General features: G+C 34.7%; 1 protein-coding gene across 2 annotated transcripts in view; it reads left to right on the top strand.

Annotated features, from left to right (window-relative positions):
* cpne7 (copine VII) overlaps positions 1–18,107 on the top strand; it is a 54,714-nt gene extending 36,607 nt beyond the window's left edge. For both annotated transcript variants that reach the window (XM_058783445.1, XM_058783443.1), the window contains exons 12-16: positions 8,599–8,653; positions 10,125–10,176; positions 12,829–12,962; positions 14,846–15,082; positions 16,359–18,107. In XM_058783445.1, coding sequence (XP_058639428.1) covers positions 8,599–8,653; positions 10,125–10,176; positions 12,829–12,962; positions 14,846–15,082; positions 16,359–16,499 — 619 coding nt within the window. In that variant the 3' untranslated portion in view covers positions 16,500–18,107. The remainder of the gene's footprint in view (positions 1–8,598; positions 8,654–10,124; positions 10,177–12,828; positions 12,963–14,845; positions 15,083–16,358) is intronic.
* The last annotated feature ends 2,347 nt before the right edge of the window (positions 18,108–20,454 follow it).

The raw sequence follows: 20,454 nt of genomic DNA, 5'->3' as shown, positions 1-20,454 counted from the left end.
GCCTGTAATTTTCATCATAGGTATACCTCAACTATGAGAGACAAAATGAGGAAAAAAAATCCAGAAAATCACATTGTAGGATTTTTAAAGAATTAATTGGTAAATTCCTCGGTAAAATAAGAATTTGGTCACCTACAAACAAGCAAGATTTCTGGCTCTCACAGACCTGTAACTTCTTCTTTAAGAGGCTCCTCTGTCCTCCACTTGTTACCTGTATTAATGGCATCTGTTTGAACTTGTTATCAGTATAAAAGACACCTGTCCACAACCTCAAACAGTCCAACTCCAAACTCCACCATGGCCAAGACCAAAGAGCTGTCAAAGGACACCAGAAACAAAATTGTAGACCTGCACCAGGCTGGGAAGACTGAATCTGCAATAGGTAAGCAGCTTGGTGCGAAGAAATCAACTGTGGGAGCAATTATTAGAAAATTGAAGACATACAAGACCACTGATAATCTCACTCAATCTGGGGCTCCACGCAAGATCTCACCCCGTGGAGTCAAAATGATCACAAGAACTGTGAGCAAAAATCCCAGAACCACACGGGGGACCTAGTGAATGACCTGCAGAGAGCTGGGACCAAAGTAACAAAGGCCTCAAATTCTGCAGTGCCAGACGTGTCCCCCTGCTTAAGCCAGTACATGTCCGGGCCCGTCTGAAGTTTGCTAGAGAGCATTTGGATGATCCAGAAGAGGATTGGGAGAATGTCAAATGGTCAGATGAAACCAAAATATAACTTTTTGGTAAAAACTCAACTTGTCGTGTTTGGAGGAGAAAGAATGCTGAGTTGCATCAAAAGAACACCATACCTACTGTGAAGCATGGGGTGGAAACATCATGCTTTGGGGCTGTTTTTCTGCAAAGGGACCAGGACGACTGATCCGTAAACGAAAGAATGAATGGGGCCATGTATCGTGAGATTTTGAGTGAAAACCTCCTTCCATCAGCAAGGGCATTGAAGATGAAACGTGGCTGGGTCTTTCAGCATGACAATGATCCCAAACACACCACCCAGGCAACGAAGGAGTGGCTTCAGAAGAAGCATTTCAAGGTCCTGGAGTGGCCTAGCCAGTCTCCAGATCTCAACCCCATCGAAAATCTTTGGAGGGAGTTGAAAGTCCGTGTTGCCCAGCGACAGCCCCAAAACATTACTGCTCTAGAGGAGATCTGCATGGAGGAATGGGCCAAAATACCAGCAACAGTGTGTGAAAACCTTGTGAAGACTTACAGAAAACGTTTGACCTCTGTCATTGCCAACAAAGTGTATATAACAAAGTATTGAGATGAAATTTTGTTATTGACCAAATACTTATTTTCCACCATAATTTGCAAATAAATTCTTTAAAAATCCTACAATGTGATTTTCTGGATTTTTTTTCTTCTCATTTTTTTCTCTCATAGTTGAGGTATACCTATGATGAAAATTACAGGCCTCTCTCATCTTTTTAAGTGGGAGAACTTGCACAACTGGTGGCTGACTAAATACTTTTTTGCCCCACTGTACATATATACATTTATAATACATAATTAATATACTTTAAAATATAATTAAATTTAATTCAGTGATGCAAATCAGAATTTTTATCAGCTGTTACTCCAGTTTTCAGAGTCATATGATCCTTCAGAAATTATTCAAATATATTGATTTATTTCCAGTGTTGTTGAAAAAACCAGCATATGCTGGTTAGGTATGTTTTGAAGCTGGGATGCTGGTTTATGCTGGTCTTGAGCTGGTCGGACCAGCATAAACCAGCAAAGGACCAGCTTAAATCAGCTCAAACCAGCATCCCATGCTTCAAAACATACCTTACCAGCATATGCTGGTTTTTTCAACAGGGAACAGTTTTGCTGCTTAATATTTTTTGGAACCTGTGACATTCTTTTATGAATAGAATATGTGTGTATATGTGTATATATATATATATATATACACAGTATATGTATATATAAATTTAATCTAAATATCTATAGATCTACATAAAAATAGACTATATTCAGTATATGATCCAAAGTAACTAGTAACTAACTACTTGAGTAGTTTTTTTATCCGGTGCTTTTTTACTCTTACTCAAGTAACTATTCAGACTATTACTTTTACTTTTACTTGAGTAAATATTTCTTCAAGTTCTTTTACTTTTACTTGAGTACAGTTTTTGGGCACTCTACCCACCTCTGCTCATTGGAAGAAAAACTTGATTTGTTGTCTATAACATAATTTAAAATGCTCCAAAAGAGAAAAAGACCCCCCAAAAAAAAACAAAAAACAATATTGCAATGTATACAAATATTAAACATCATTAAATCATTATAAATCTACTTTTGATCTCTAGTAAGCCATCCACATTTGTATTTAGCCTAAATGTAGGCTACTGTAAAACTGGAAATGTATTTTATTGCCCCTAAAATACTTTTAGAAATATATTTTTGTATATGGAGGTTGAAAATAAATATTCTATTTGAAATATATATTTAATTAAGCTTCCCTGTTTGCAAAATATATTTAGCATATATTTCAAATATATTTTGGCAATAAAAAAAATATATATATTTTTTGCCATATTGGCTTGCCTGAAAAGATACTATAACGGACAACATGTGTTTGACATTTGTTGGTGAATCTACCTATTTGATTGTTTGAAACTTGAAATGAAGCAAAAGTTTGAAATCAAGTTACTGAATGAGATTAAGAAGTAACTGTAACTGAAACTGCAAGTAACTGAAATAAGTAAATGGAATATTACTGAACAATATGGATGCACCTCTTGTGACCTAGTTTCACAGAGGCCTATGAGTAAGCTGAATGCTTTTGGGAAGCTGAGAATGCACTATTTTTTACTCATTTGCAAAGCAGTTGGCAGTGAGGGAAGAAGTCACAGTTGTCGGAACAGCTTGCCTCGCAATCACGGATGTGTGAATGTTTAGCATGTCAGGCATGATTGTATCATACATATAAATCATGCTGATGGATTCAGCACATCACAAAATTCATTTGGAGGACAGGGAAGGCTCAGGAGCATGAAAAGGATTTTATATTTTATATTTTGAATTTACATCCTTAAAATTAAGTGAACAGGTGTGACTTTGTGACTGTGTGGTGAAAAAATAACATACTTCAGATCAGGGTTATTATCATTAGATAAAACTGAAACCTTAAAAAAATTAATTTTTTCAATACATTTCTCATTTTGTTTAGTTTAAGCTGAAGTACTAAAATAAACTAAACAAACTAAACTTAAAAACTAGAAGTTAGTAAAAACTATAGGCCTATACATATTAAAAAAAAAAAAAAAAAAACTAATGCAAATGACATAACACACAAGAAATAACTAAAATTTTAACTAAAATTAAAATTTAAACAAAACACAGGAATAAAATCTAATTCACAATATCGTCTAAAACTATAATAGTATATTAGAAATACTAAAATATCACTTTAGGCCTACGTTTCAGTTATGGGATTGATTAGAGCTGTGGTTGCTTAGCAACAGATTTGTAAAATTTGTATAACAAAAAAAAAGCCTAGACCCGCTGACCCATTTCAGCTACGGATTTGAAAAATAGCACTCATGTCCCTCTTCTCATGAAGAACAAATTTGCCTCTTTGACCCATCGTAACCATGTTTTGGATTTTCTGCTTTTTGGGTTTTTGATAAAAATCTTTTTCAAACTGATTTGCACAAAATTTGCATGTATGCTCATTGGAGCAGCAATTGGATGTAGGCTATATTACTAAACTGCAAATGAACGAAAGGCCAAACAGCAGCAGAGAATGAAATATGAATTCAAGATTAGAAATATATTTCTTCTTTCTGTTCTTCAGGGGATATTAGAGTTTAGAGATTGTCTAGCGACGTGAAAATTAATGACATTTTGGAGGCCAGGTGTTGTTGACCCATTTAAAATGCAGATTGTCATCAGATTTTATACTTATATGCCAATCTTACAGACATGATGTTTCTGTAACCCACCTGCCAAGTTTTTAGTCAGTGTCAGTAAATGAAGCTTTAAATGTCATGTCTTTAAAGCCCTTTTAAAATTCCTTCAGCTTAGAGGGAAAAAAGAAAATAATACCTCAACTCCAAGCAGTTATTTCTTCAGTTTGTGACTCCATTAAACTATCAGTTCACCAAAAAATAAAAATGCTTTCATTTACTCACTTTCATTTGGTTTCAAACCCGTATTATTTTCCTTCTTTTTTTTCTTGAGAATACACAGACGTTAGATGTTTGAGAGCTACAGTGAAACTTGAGAGCTACGGCTATCATATGGCTTCAGAAGACTTGGTCTATAGAATAATGCAGATTTAGAATAAAGCGATAAAGAATTACTTGCACAGTCTTTCATATGAACAGTTATTGTTCATTTCATGTTATTTTGCAATCTTTGTTTCATTTTGCAAAATTAGTGTAGTTTGTTATGTACAAAAAAAGAATTGAATAAGTGGTGTTAGCTTTTACTTCGTTATATACACTTTTACTTCGTGTATATGATTTAAAAAAACAAACATACACTCAAAGTTGTCTCCTTAGGTTGTGTATCTACCTAAAAATAATAATTAATAAAAACTTGATAAACTTTGTCATATAGACAATGGGCCCTATCATACACCCGGCACAATGCAGCACCAGGCACAACGCAAGCGTCTTTTTCTAGTTTCAGCCTGACGCAGTTATCGTTTTCACGTCCAGCACTATGTTGTTTAAATAGCAAATGCACTTGTGCCATTGACCAACTAAAACCTGGCCTAAAGTAAATGGTGCAGTATTTTTTTTAATATATATATTTAAAGGGCGGGTTAGTAATATGCACCTATAGGCGGGTCCACAGCTTATTACACACACAGGGACGCGCAGCAGCACACAAACATGCCAAATATTAAAAATGAAAGGATTACAATGTAACAGATTATTATTGTGTACGCTTTAACCTCACACACGAGCAGCTCTGTTTCCTCTCTGGAGAAGCATTCAGTCGTTGCACTTGCAAATTGTGTAAATAGCGAATCTGCCATGGTGCAGCGCAATTGGTTTTAAAGGGAATGGGAGATGAGACTCTGATTGGTTTATTGCACATTACGCCCAAAACACACCCATAACTCATTAAAAGAATAGGTACAACACTTTTAGACCATGCGCCAGTCGTTAAACTAGCAGAAATGGATTCGGACATGCCTTAAGTGCACCTTTCTTTCAATCATCCAAAAAAGTGGAAAATTTACAATGAAAATTACTTTTTTAAATGTGCCTATTTCATAGTATGTCCCTTTTAAGTGTATTTTTCATGTAAATGATGATTTGCCTGCCATTAGCCAGCAAGTTGTAAAAAGCTCTTCTTAAAGCTTTTAAAAATTTACAGATTTTGGCAATGTTGTTTGGCCGCTGGGCTTTAATGGGTTTAGTTTTGCCTGAAATGGCTGGAAGTCGAGAGTTGAAGAAGGATAGAACAGCTGTAATATTTGTCTCCATGTTATCTTCTCATGAGCATATCTCAGTAATCACCCCTTTCTTCACTATGTTAAACAAATTATCACAGCCAAATAGCTCTCGTTAACTTTAGCTAAAATGTGATTATGGAGATGGCGATTACATCATGTCAGAGATTAGTGTGTGTCTCTTTGTGGATCAGCTTGAAGGAACATTCTCTAAAGCTGTCACAGCGTAATGTCTTCAGGCAACTAAACATGTTAATGTGAGGAGAATCAGCTGAGCCACACATGGGTCCAGAGTTCTGTCCAATCGGAGGAAACTTAGCAGGATTTTTTTTTTTAGACAGATTGCATTGATAATCCATATGCTTAAGAGTCACAGGATCTGCTGTAAGGATTGGTTTATTTGATAATGTTTCATTTCTGGCTGTTTTAGAAACTGTGGGTTTAACATGTCTCTTTCAGTGTTATTTTTTGTATTATTGATATACTTTTATAGTTTTTGTTAATATTTTAAACAAGTATTTTTTTTTTAAATGTTAGTATTTTTGATTAGTTAAAATGTGGTTTAAAAGTTTTTTAAAATATTTAGTTTGAGTTATTTTAGTATGTAAAATAAATTTAAGTTTTTAAAATATTTTATTTGAATTAGTTTATTAGGTAACTTTAAAGCCTTTATATGTAATGCAGTATTTATAATACATAGAGATTATACATTTACTTAATGCAAAAAAATAAAAAAAAATTAAAAATGCATGCATAATGCATTCTGGGAAATTGTGTTGTGGCACCCTGGTTCACAAAGGATCATTTATTTGATCAAATATTAAATACAAATCTATCTTTCTATCAGTCTGCTCTTCTTTGATCCTATAAAACCTTTAAGCTTCAAAGACTTTTCAAACTTTTTTAAAATTTTAAACGAGACTTAAGTTTTCTTTTAGTTATACATAAGTCATATGGAATTCTATGAAACTTTAATTCATTTTAATTCTTAATTTACTTTTAATTAAATACTTCCTTACATTCATATTCAAATCGCAATTCTGCTTCCTGTTTGCTACCTCACTTTAAATTCAACTCAGATTTAGCAACTGATTTGGAATTTAAATGATGTTCCCGATTCAGTTCTGAATGAGGAACAACCTTGCTGTGAATAAAAGTTCAGCACACTCAGTTTAGTGGATTATTGCACTAGCTTTGTCCATTAATGCTATTTGCGAAAAGATACACACACTTGGCTCAACTGCAATTCGTCCAAATCACACCTCAGATTTTGGAGCGAAAGAAAGTGGCATTGATTGGCCGGCATTAGTGGCCTCTGGTGACAGCTATCAGAATGGTGCTACCTCATCTAGCTTTCATTAGCAAGTGAAAGACAAGCTCTGTGCCTGTGGTTATCGTGTTTCTCATGTCTCAGCTCTCTGCTGCACGCTTCTGTGCTTCTGACCCCATGATACCCTTCCTTTCTCCGTCACACGGCTGTGAGTTGTCGCCTGTTGAGTGATCAGCTGTGTGGATCTGCTGTCCTGCTGCGTCTGTGCCTTCCACTCTCCCTCTGGAGTCTCTTTCATCCCTTCAACACTCTCCATATATATGATGATCTTACACACACCTCTGTCCTCAGCAGTACACCATGTTCACCCCAGTGCCGTATTGATATTTGAACCTTGTCATGCTGGTGGGTTATTTGTAGATACTAAGCCCCGAGTGTGATTATGTGGAAGGGTTTGGATGAATTAAATATTTGAGAAAGGACCTAAGAGTTGCACATATAAAGTTTGGACAAAATAATGTAAACACCCATTACTGCAGGGGTTAAAGGGGTAGTTCACCCAAAAATGAAAATGTTATCATTTACTCACCCTCAAGTTGTTCCAAACTTGCATGAGTTTCTTTCTTCTGCTGAACACAAAATAAGATATTTTGAAGATTGCTGGTAGCAGTTGAATTTCATATAATTTTTTTTTCCCCATGCGATGAAAGTCAATGGCTACCAATAACTGTTTGGTTACCAGCATTCTTCAAAATGTCTCAGCAGAAGAAAGAAACTTGTAGGCCCGGTTTCACAGACGGGGTTTAGACTAATCCAGGATTAGGCCATAGTTCAATTAGGACATTTAAGTCATTTTTATAAACGTGCTTTGAAAGAAACATTACTGGTGTGCTTTTTGAGACAAAACAAAGACACTGATATATATTAAGATCAGTCAGTGGAAGTTTCTTTCAGTTGAAACAGCTCAGGCTTACCTTTTAGTCTAAGACTAGGTTTAAGCCTTGTCTGTGAAACCGGGGGATATAGGTTTGGAACGACTCGAGGGTGAGTAAATGTAAATGTGTAAATGTGTTTTCATTGTCTTTATGGTTGTATTTGTGTAGTAGGCCTATATGCTGTGTTCAACAGCGTTAAGTTCAAGCCGTGGGTGAAATGTACTTTCAAAAAGTACAAATCATGAGAACCTGTTTAGCAGGAGCGTTTGTAACCTTAACAGCCCAATTGTTTAGTGTGTTAAGAGCAACAGACTTTATAATTATGACTGTGTACAAAAAGCATGGCAAGACTTTATCTTCATCAAAGAAGAATAGTGGGCAATAGTGGGACTGTGTCCACACAACTCAGAACTACTGCTGCAAAAATGACAGCAACCTCAATATTCGCCTCGAAGACCCTGTTTTCACAAAAACCAACCAGAGAGAACTTCACAAAGTCACCATTCCTCCAAAAGCTGTAATTGCTAAAACTTTAATCACAGACATCAATGCTGAAATGAAAAAAGATGGCGTCATGAGCATAAAACCGGACAGTTGGAGCACCAAGATGAACTTTAGCATCTTCTCTGGCCAGACAAATCACCTGACCTGAATATTATTAAACCACTGTGGCAGTTTTGGAGTGAGAACACGATTTCCTCCTTCAGCATCTCTAAAGCAACTGGCAGATGTTTTTATAGATAACATTCAACTGGAGACTATTCAAAAATATTATAAATCTATTCTAAGTAAGCTGGAAGCTGTATTTAAAACACCATAATAAGGAAATATTGCCAATTTCTGAGGTGTTCACATTATTTTACTCTTTTTTCCCCTTTTTTGTAGGTGTTTTTTTTTTTTAAATGTCTTTTCCCGATGTGTTGTTTTATTTACTAATGAATGTATTTATCTGATCCCAGTGACAAACGATTCTCTGCTTTGGGCTTTGGGGCAAGAATTCCACCTAATTATGAGGTAAAAGACCATTTTTATATACTTTATGTAGATTCACATGTGGTCCCTTGTAAAAAAGTAGTAAACTAAATTACAAATATATTTACATACACGGCATAAAAGTCTCAAAAGAAATGACATTAAAGTATATTTTAGTGCATACATGCTTGTTAGTACATTTTGCAGTACATACTAAAGTCTGTGTGAGAAGAATGAACAGATACACAGTGAATACAACCCCTTGTGAAAAAAGAAGAACTTTTAAAAAGAGTACTTATTATAGAAATAATATAATTTAAAAGAATATACGAGTGTGTATTGTTTCAAACGTTTTGGAGACTTAATTCCATGTTAATTGCATTTTAAATAATAGTGTAATATAGTCTAAATTCATATTAAATGCTTAAGAGTGCTTTTGTACATCTCGTAATTTATATGTATATGTAACATCATAATTACTTCTATTGTTTATTTGATTGTGTACTGGTGAATGTACTGACAAGCATTTATGGTAAACTAAAATATACTTTAATGTCATTTATATTGAAACGCATGTCACGTATTTAAGTTTAATTTAGTACATTGTAATAAATTTAGCTAATAATAATAATAGCTTTAATCTAAACTTTAAAGCATGGCAAAAGATTATTAAAACAAATGATTAAAAATGTGCTTTAAAGTAAAACCTTTAATTTGATATGAATTATGTACTTAATTGTGTTATGGAGCAGTCATTAAAGTGTTCTTTCTTTAAGTTCACTTAAGTGGCTTTTTTACTTCATTAAGATTATATTATTTGCAAACATATACCTTTTTAAAAAAAATATATCTGGAAGTATCTACCATCTTCTATATTTGGTAGACCAGTCGGATCAGCAAAGCACAGTCTCTGGTACTGTGTATCTCAAATATGCAAAGTCATAACTTGTTTTATCTTCATTTACAGATCTCTCATGAAACAACAACCTTTACAGAAAAGGGGCTATTCGCAGAATTAAAATAATAACATTTTGCAAAGGCTTCCCTAAGTGTTGACAGTAAACTGTCACAGGATTTCATTTTATGCTCTGTTTGTTCAGGCAGATTGCACTGCACTAGCTATGAGCTCTATTTCCTTTTCAAGGAAATATAATAATTATAGTTATATTCAGAATGTCTTTTTCAACAAAAGAAAATCAATTGCAATGAAATGTGTGCTACAAAAGTACCAGAGGGGGCCCACAGTGGTTGTTGCTTACAATGGAAAATCTGTAGGAAGGATGCTATTTTTTTTTAGCATCATCATCAGGTCATTTCATGCATAGTGTTGCAGAAAGTATTTTTCTTAGAAACATGCAAATCAGCACAGCATGATTTATTGCCTTCGTTTAACAGCAGGATTTATGACCTTGAATTAGGTTTTTAACCAGAAATCAGGTGTGTAATAGCATGCTAAACAAGCTGAAGCTGGATAAACAAAGCCTTTCTGTGTGTTTTCTTCTCCAAACTACAGGTGTCTCATGACTTTGCCATCAATTTCAACCCGGAGGATGATGAATGTGAAGGTAAGAGCGACAAGCACTTTGTATGTTAGTAAGCGAGGGAACATCTCATGGGAAATGAGCAGAGACACTCAGTGATGTTTTTGAAGCTTTAGTCACAGTTATAGGAAAAGTTCACTCACAAATAAAAGTCTGTCATCATTTACTTTTACCCTCACTGATGTTTTAAACTTTATGTCTTTCTTTCTTCTGTGGAACACAAAAGGAGAAATGTTGAGAAATGGCCACTCTTTTCAAAAAAGCACTATAAACATTTCATAAAAGTGATCCCATATGACTTGTGCACCACTTTCTCCTGAAGCCATCTTTGTGTGAAGAACAGATCCAAATATGTTCTATTTACAGAAAATCTCGCCCTTTACTGTCAACGTCCATTCAAATATCGCGTGCCTTTAAGGCCGAGTCAGGTTTGATATCAATGTAATGGTGACATCAATGACGCCATCAAACCTGCGTCACCGGACCAATCAATGCACAGTAAATCTGTCGAAAGGCATAAGTGAGAATGAGATGGCAGGAGAACCTAGTTTAAGATTCTCCTATCTGTGTTTGGAAGCTGGTAGCTGGTTAATCTACGCTACTCATTTGCTGGTTGACCATCTTGGACTAGCAGTTGGATATACCAGCTCAAGGTAGTTAAGCTGGTTCGCTCGCTGATTGTTACACCTCTTTCTGGCAAATTCTCTCGTTAGAAACAACAAACTGCAGATGTGTGTATGAATCTGAAAGTAAGATATTCATTTCATAGTGTAAACAGCTTCAGTGATTTTAATGGGAGTTTTTGAGAGTGCTTGAACTCTAGACGGTCAGTGAAAATGTTTTTTGATAATGTAAATGTTCTTTGCTCTCTTTCTGTTCAATGAAAGTGTTATGATAAGTAGCCTAACTTACAATGTTTTTATTCACATTAACTTTCAATGTTAAATTCACATTAAATATGAAAAAAGTTGTATTAAAAATATGTTACGGCATGACACCCATATCTGTTACTTAAGTAAGTTAAGTAAGTTACTAGACTACATTATTAGGCTACTTGACCATCGCCCACTAATGATCAACTAACATAATCTGTAAAGGTGAGAATTGAGATATTTCATGATATAGTTAATGCGTTTGGGAATGTTTCGAATAAAAAGGAAAAAAATTAATAAAACATGAGTGGTATTGTGCCCCCCCATCCCCCTTCCTCACTCGTGCCCCCTCAAAAATAATGAATGTATGACGCCCCTGCACCAGTTTAAACTGGATGTTTTAGTGGGGTTTAGGCTGTTTTTTAGACTGTAGGTCACATATACTATATTGTTTCTGAAGATTTATAATGCTCATATTATATTGGAGCTCAACAACCCAGTTAGTGTTTTAAAATGGAAAAGAGTGAATAGAACATTCTTCAACATTTCTGCTTTTGTGTTTCACAGACGAAGAAAAGTTAGCAATGCTTCTACTTAAAGCCTTTTTATGTAATGCATTATAAAAGTAAAAAAAAAAAATTTTTTTATGCACTATGTAATGCAGTTATAATACATTATAATCTGACAAAAAACCAATTTCAGACTGGTTGAAAGAAACAAGAAATCTGCAAATGTTATTATGTATTTAACTTTGGTTACAATTATTATAAAAGTTTTTGTTTTTGAATGCACTATTTATGTAATGCACCTTATAATTCATTATATGATCATGAATATTTGTAACCACAGTTATAATGCATTATTATCTATTCATTGTTACACCTTTAGAAATTATAATGCATAATGCACATAACCAGTTTCAGATGTAAAAAGGAATATGCTAATATTATTATACATTTTACTCTGGTTAAAATTATTATACAAAATTTTTTTAATGCACTATTTATATGATGCACCTTATAATTCATTGTATGATGTAGAAAATTTGTAACTACAGTTATAATGCATTATAATATACTTATCTATTCATTGTTTCACCTTTAGAAAATATAATGTGCAATGCACACGACAAACAACCAGTTTCAGTCGCAACAAGGAATCTGCAAATATTATTATGCATTTAACTTTGGTTACAATTATAATAAAAGTTTTTGTTTTTGAATGCGCTATTTATGTAATGCACCTTATAATTCATTGTATCATCTGGAATATTTGTAACCAGAGCTATAATGCATTATAATACTTATCTATTCATTGTTACACCTTTAGAAAGTATAATGCGTAATGCACATGACAAACAACCAAATTCAGATGTAACAAGGAATCTGCAAATATTATTATGCATTTAACTTTGGTTATAATTATTTGTGAAAAGCTGCATAACATACATTATGAATAATAATAATAATAATGCATTATACATAAAGGCTTCAAGTAAAGTCATATGGTTTTGGAACAGCATGAGGGTGAGTAAATAATGACCGAATTTTAATTTCTGGGTGAACATTTCCTTTAACACTCAAAGAGAATGTGTGAAGACTATGAAAAATCTTGGGATTGCTATAGTCCTTTCACGTTTCTGCAGAAGATGGAGAGTTCCAAGTCAGTCTCTTGATCCCAAAATCTGTTGCTTTCGCTGCCAATACTTCAGCACTGCTCTCAGAAGCCTTTCAAGACAGAGAGAGAAATACAAATAAGCCTCCAGAACAGAAGTGATAGCCGTGTCCCCTCTCTCTCTGATCAGAGATCCAGGGGGTCGTGGAAGCCTACCAAAACTGCCTGCCCAAGATCCAGCTCTACGGTCCCACTAATGTGGCTCCCATCATCAACAGAATAGCTAAGCAGGCGGCTGGGAAAGAACCCATCAAAGATGCTTCTGTGAGTACCTTTAAAGTTTCTGTTCATGGCACAGCTCTGAAGGGGAAAAAACACGGTCCCAATAGCGCTGCTGGTGGCTATTTGCATGGGGAAATTCCTCAGTGGATTCTATGTTGTGGAAGATACAGCTGACTATCATGAGCTGGTATACTTCGCTGAGACTGTACAGTGTTTCTCCACCACTGTTATTCATATACTTTAAAATGTAGAAAGTGCATTTTACATCATGTGTCTGGATATGTGCCAGATTATAACATACCTAAACGTAACTACAACAGCAACAACCTTACTTACTATCAATAAATAAATAAACAAATAAATCAATTTATTTTTTAATGTTTGAAATTTTAAAAAAAATCTTTTTTTTTTTTTTTAATCATCAAGACTGTGTATCTACTGTATATTCAAATGTAGGCAGGGCTTAAATCTGAAACTAAATTATAACCATATTTTAGATGGAACTAAAACTATTTTTATTACATAATTTATGTAAAAAAAAAAAAGAAGCTAAATAGCTAATGATAAAAAAGTTCTGCTTGAATCAGAGATATAATGATAACAGTATAAGTTCTTGTAATATATATAGTACAGGTTAATGTTACTCTAAGATTGGATTTCATAAATGCATGTGTTCAGACTTCAGTCACATTGACTCACTATTGTACTGTAATTTTAGATATTTGTGAAAAATATCACTTCATCCTTCTGCTTGTTGGATAATCAGTCTAAAAGAATATTCAGTAGAATTCATTATTTGCTCCTTTCTGAATAAGGTATTCGGCTTCAGTAATATTGCAGGGTTAATTGCATCATGCAAATAGCAGTGATGGTTTCTACCCTTTCCAAATTTGCATTGAAAAGACGTGTTTGTCCTTTCAATGAAATGAATTAATTTCAAAGAAAGGACTTAATTTTATGTGATTTAATGTAAATATGCATTGTGAAATATGCACGGTGACATGAATTTAGTGTCTAGACTGTAGGTGAAATGTGAGTTAAAAATGGATTTTGCACTGACATGCTGCTCTTTAAAGTGGTTTAATGATTTTGCTCCTGTCTATTCTTTTGGGGTTTTATCTTCTGTCCTTGGTTTTGTTCACATAACCTTTGAAATTTAGGTCCAAATGAAACCGCTTAAAGTTTTTTAGCTGATTATCTCGCGGGCTGTTTTGGTAATTAACACAGCTACAATCAATTTAGAGTTCTATTAAATCCCTTTACATGCCATTTAATGGTCTCGGGTCAAATATTTGCCCTCAAGCTTAGCAATTATCTATGCATTGCTCCATTTCATTGCTGTCTTCTACGCAATATGTCCTTGTGATGATCTTCATTTATTATTTAATCTTACATCACCCCTTCTCCAAAAGTGATCATTTTTCAGTAAATGAGCTCAGTGAGATCAATGTTCAGAAACCAGGCCATTCATTCAAACTGTAGATATTGCATGTTTAATGTTGACAGGACCGCTGGGATGTTTAGGCCAGTAAATATAGCTAATTTTAGCTCACTGACTGCCTGTTTTAGAAGGGTATCCAGTATTCTGTTCATTACTATCGAGACATTTAAAGGTACAGTGCACCTATAAATTAAAATTCAGTTTTCATGTTATTCCAAACCCAAATTATGTTATTTTGTCTGTTCAGTAGAATTTTTGAAGAATCATTCATGCTGATTTTTTTGCACCTTTTGGAGGCTTTTTATGCTAAACAAATTGATTTGCACCACTGAAAATAAGTATACAGGTTTAGAACAACATGAAGGTCAGGAAGTAATGACGATTTCCATTAATGCCCATTATTCCTTGAAAGTGAATACTTAGTGGATGAAGCTCCAGACATGAATCAGACAATGTAACTGATAACAGTCCTTTTCTCTGCCAGCTGTATCATATCCTGCTGATCCTCACAGACGGGGTGGTAACAGACATGGCCGATACACGGGAGGCCATTGTTCGGGCCTCCTACCAACCTATGTCCATCATTATAGTGGGAGTGGGAAACGCCGACTTCACAGACATGCAGATCCTTGATGGGGATGATGGAGTCCTGCGCTCACCCAAAGGGGAACCTGTCTTGAGGGACATCGTCCAGTTTGTGCCCTTCAGAGACTTTAAAACGGTCAGTTTTTCTCAGTTCTTAGTCACTGGGAATTTGCCTATGAAGGTACATGTTTTATTGTAGATCCCGTAGTTCCTGTAGTAGATCCTGAACCTTAGAAAGAAGGGTCTGCAGAGTTACGCTTAAGAATTAAAAATAAATTATTCTGTTTACTCTGGTGAGAAAATATGCTTTCATAAACAGTAATAATCTAGAAAATACATAATTAATATAAATTAATATATAAAAAAACAACAGTTAAACCTCAATTAACAATGTTTGCAATCCTCACCCTATAAGAAACATGTCAGTAAAGTATACAAAAGTTAATGAGATAAAGTGAGATCAATTTTATAAGATCACATTTTGAGATATAAACTGAGAATATAATATAAATTTGCAAATGTGAGAAATAAAGTTATGAATTCTGAAAAATAAAGTCAAGATTACAAGAAATAAAAATTGCAATTTTGAGATATTGTCACATTGTGAAATATAAGACAGTGTTTTGGTTTTAAACAAAGTTGCATTGCAAGATATACTGTAGAGTTACAATTGGGAGATATCAAGTCATTACGAGAATAAAAGTTGCAATTATAATTTTATTTGTTGATATATATATATATATATATATATATATATATATTTATTTATTTTTAACTCTGGGGAGGAAACAATAATAATCTAGAAAATGCATACGCAAAATATTTTAAAAGACGTCATTAGTTAAGCACAGACATCTTGACATTTAGGTTCAGGTAAATATAAGAAAGTATAAGTACAGTAAAAGTATAGTAATGAATGTCCATCTGAAATGTGGGACATTTGCAAACAAAAATTAATATATTGCAATACTTTTATGGCCTTAAAATTTGAAAAGTACTTTTAACGCGTTGTAAAAGGAGCCATGGATGCCTTGCATAAATTCCATGGTTTGTGGGTGAATGAAGCAGGCAGTGAGGCAAATCAGAATATGCCAGTGGTACATTCGGACAGAAATGGCTCTTAGAGCTTCACAGTTTCTCCATAAGAGCTGTTTGTTCCCTCCACTGATGTACACAGCCAGAAAAAAAGAGAAAACAGTCAACGACATTTTAGAGAAGTGAGGCTTAAAAATGTGTAAATACTCTCAACAGCCTGCTGCTTGGCTCTCTACCAAACGATTTAAATTACAAACTGTACTTTCCTAATGCCTTTGTTTGAACACAATTTACCATGAATTTGGTCGATTTGCTCTTTTTCACTATTGTTAATGTTTTCCCCCTCATGGAGGCCAATAAAAATGTGACTTTTGCAGGCTTCACCAGCTGCACTGGCAAAGTGTGTCCTAGCGGAGGTGCCTAAACAGGTAGTGGAGTACTTCAGTCACAAGGCCATACCGCCGATGAACCCAGTGGTGAATTCAGCCCCCAACTCCATCGCCAACACACCTGAATAACACTGAACCTGAGGTCCGGTCCAGCCCTGTACACCTCCACAGTACTGAAACAGATGAGAGCTGGGACAGGGCTGCTCTGCCACAACATACAGTATACACTGTCATCCTGACTACGTTTTGTTCATTCGTAAGCTGTTCATCCATGACTGACGGTTTGGATCTTGCCCTTGACACCAGGACTGCTCTCCCAGCATGCAAACCGGAGTCCTTTTCCCCTCTGCCTCGTGTAAGAGCAAACAATACATTGCATTCCCATCAGGACCAGGCCTTCTGATCCCCGCTGACTCTTTTCAACTTCGCAAGGTCACTTCTGCATTCTGCTGTTTTGTATGTCCTTCAGAGCTTTTGAAGACTTTGCTCTGCCTGCCTGTGGGCTCTTTTCATTCCTGGACTTCTTGAGAACTGGAGCAGAAATGCTGAGAAACATACAATACAATGTAATATGATTAATCAATCTATAGATAATAGCATGTACATTGACTAAAAGAGTTTGCTTTGGTTTTGCTGGACAAATATGCATAGTTCATTGCTAAAATCATCATCATCTTGATGTAAAGATAATTGGTGTGTGAGAATGGTCATCATCTGGCTAGTCAATTAGTCAGGATGACTAGTTTTAAATATTTTAGCAGTGGTGCTTGAATTAGCATGCTGACAGAGCGCTGTTTAGCAGTTTGCACGATGAAACCATCTTGGATAAGCTGCATCTTCAAATCCATCGCCTTTAAGACACTGGCAAAACAGCCATTCACATGCAGACAGGGTGTTTCCTGATGTTTTTTAAGCATCTTGCACCATGAGCGTTATTAAGACGTCAAATTAAAATGAGTTGTTTATGGAAAAATACCTTTTTAAAACGTGTCTTGAGATTCTGTTTCATTCTGTTGTGTCTAGCTTGAATGCATTTTCTGTCAACAACCCCTAACAAACATGTCTGATTGGCGATCATAAAGTGTTGATCAGCCAACAGAAACTACTGTATACAGGACTTAAGAATTATTAGTTGACTTGTCAGTTGGTTGCGGTGAGAAAGTTGTGAATTCTTTCACATTCTGTCTACAAGTCTGCGCCAATGCACTGATTCAAATGTAAACTACTTGATTTTATCCCTGTTTAAACGGTTTGTGGAAACACGTGAATATTGCCAAGAGGGAAAAAAATGCCACAGGCACTTTGTCGATCATGAGAAGTGCTCTAATTAAAAAGGTGAAGTGTGTAATTTCTGCTCCTGTAGCAGAACCAAGAGGATTTCATAAATACTGTAATTCTGTTGTTTTCAATCTGTTTTAAATACACTCTCCCCCTGTCTGTCATTAGTGGGCCAAACAGATAGTCCCGCCCCAAACACACTCCACCAATGTATGCCATGTCTACCCTTGTGAAAAAGAAGTAAACTTAATTGTATTGACAGCCCTTGTAGTGTTTTTTTTTAAAACTGTACTTGTAGTAAGTATACTTAAAGAGAGTACACTATACAAAGATCACTTTGTAATAATTAAAAGTTTTTCTTTAAAGTACATTTTTTTGTTGTGTTTTAAAGAAGTACACTTATTTTGATGTGTTGACTAACATACTAAAGCACATGTAAAGTACTTGATTATAAGTTAAGTACATTATTATATATAAATATATATTATTTTATTATTATTATGTATAATATATTGCAACTTCATCACAAATGTGTAATCACAAATATTTTTTTTATAAATTATATACATATTTCGATTACAATAAAGTATAATTTAGTTATATACTATATATATATATATATAAACTGTACTTGCAGACTACCGTAAATGCTTGGCAGTACATTCAGCAATACACTTTAATCATATTTTAAAGACATTAATGAAATGAAATTCAGTTTGCACTTATATATTATTTCTGTAATATGTTCTCTTTTTTAAAAGTATGCTAAAGTGTGCTTCTTTTCCACAAGGGTAGACACACTATATCCAATAAAACAAAGAATTTTAACATCAAAACACACGTCAGCTTTAAAGCAACGAGTTTTATTTAGAAATTAAACTAATCTAATGTTTGGGTGGCACTTGCACTATTTACAGTAATGGGAATAAGATACAGACATTTAATTTACTGGTGCATGATGTTGCAGGTTAAAAAGCATTTGCATCAAACAGCAAACAATATAGCCATGTCAAATACGGATGGCTGCATAGATCTATGTGTGATCTATCTATAATGACCTCAAATACTAACACTGTAGATGTACCAGTGATTAATTGGAAGAACAGCGACGACTTCTTATACAAACTTCCTAATTCAGTATTGCTTTGCATTAAAATACATGACCTTTTGTTAAATTATCAACTGAATTGCAAGGTTTCATACAATGAGACAGAGATTGTCTCCATGTTATCCAGCATTATGCATCAGTTTGCCAGTCGTGACAGGCATATGATGATGTATTGCATATTGACTAGAGATTTTAACAGAAAATATTTATACGATGTATATTTCTATTTTAAGTGCAAATCAGTATTTTCGAGTTATCCACCAACACAGGGTATATATGATGGCATTTTGGCCATGCATGGCAAGTGCCACATCCCATGATGTGCTTAGTACACATCTATGCAAGAGCACAAATGAAAGAGCCTGTACTCTTGCAGCAGCTGCTTTCACTCCTTCTTTCTGCCCACAGTATTCTAAAGCGCAGCGCAAACATGCCGCCGAGACATGGCACGACTGCAGCATTCTTATTCCATTGTGATACGGTTATGTAAATGAAGGTTGCCAGATCTTAACAAGTTGCTGATTCTGAAATGGCTTTTGAACTGTATACGTAGCCACAGCGGTCTTGTACATTGCATTTTATTAATAATTCTTTCTTTTCTTCGCTTGTCGTTTTAATCCATCTCCACATGGACTGTATTTGCATGTTCAATGTATCCAGGAGAAGTTTGCTCTCTCTTGTTTGGAAGTGCTATTCTGCCACATACTAGCAGAAGGAGAGGAAAATGTTGAGCATGAGTTTCCTTTACTATTCATTTGGAATATGGGTTATCATCCTGCTGGTATTTTCTTGCAGCCTGAGGTCATCGCAGATATATTCATACAGGCCTCTGAGTTATTAGGCAACATATTAAGTCTGCTTACAGACAGGCAGCTGCATCCTAAAGCATTATATCAATGTCAAGATTGGCAGATCATGCTGTCCAAAGATAAATCTTCATTAAATTGTATTGTTCTCACTGTCTAAGGCACTGGATCGCAGGGAGCAAAAGGAGTCATTTGAACATATTTTGTCTCATCTATGCTTTAACAATGTGCTTTGATTTGAGCCAGTGACACTACCGGAAGTATCTCTTTCAAAAGCTGTGATTTACTGCATGCACTCCTCTGTGTTGAAATGTACCTGTCTGATTTCTGATTTCAGTGTTATTTTGTTCGAAACGAGTTGCACCAGCTCGTTTCTTGTAGTTTAGACTCGTAATCCTGCATCAAGGCTAATAAATCTTTTAATAATTTGACTGAATGGTGGTATGTTATTGTGCATGTTGAGGAGGAACAATTTTGGATAAGAAATGGTTGATTTGATGGAGGTGGACATATTTTGGCAGATGATGAATATTTGTAAAGTCCTTTTTTCAACATCATTGTTCATATGCACATGTAAAACGTACATATATTACATTTCCATATGTGAAATATATGAAGTAAAAATATATATGAAAGACACTGGAACAGTTTCATACATTAACATAAATATCTAGCCCATACAAAAACAGTATGTATATTTATGTATGTACACTTTTGGACATATTTGACATGTAGGCCTACATGTACACTGTAAAAAAAAAAGAAGTTGTTTCAACTTAAAATAATGCTAGTAACTTAAAATTTCAAGTGGACTAAACTAAAAATTTTAAGTCAGCGGGATAACAAATTATTTAAATGGAAATTATGGAAATGTAATATGTGACATATATTG

Source organism: Onychostoma macrolepis, chromosome 07, assembly GCF_012432095.1.
Source record: "Onychostoma macrolepis isolate SWU-2019 chromosome 07, ASM1243209v1, whole genome shotgun sequence".
NCBI classification, from domain to species: Eukaryota; Metazoa; Chordata; class Actinopteri; order Cypriniformes; family Cyprinidae; genus Onychostoma; species Onychostoma macrolepis.
Note: the sequence above shows the minus strand (reverse complement) of the source record. Positions and strands in the feature narration are given on the sequence as shown.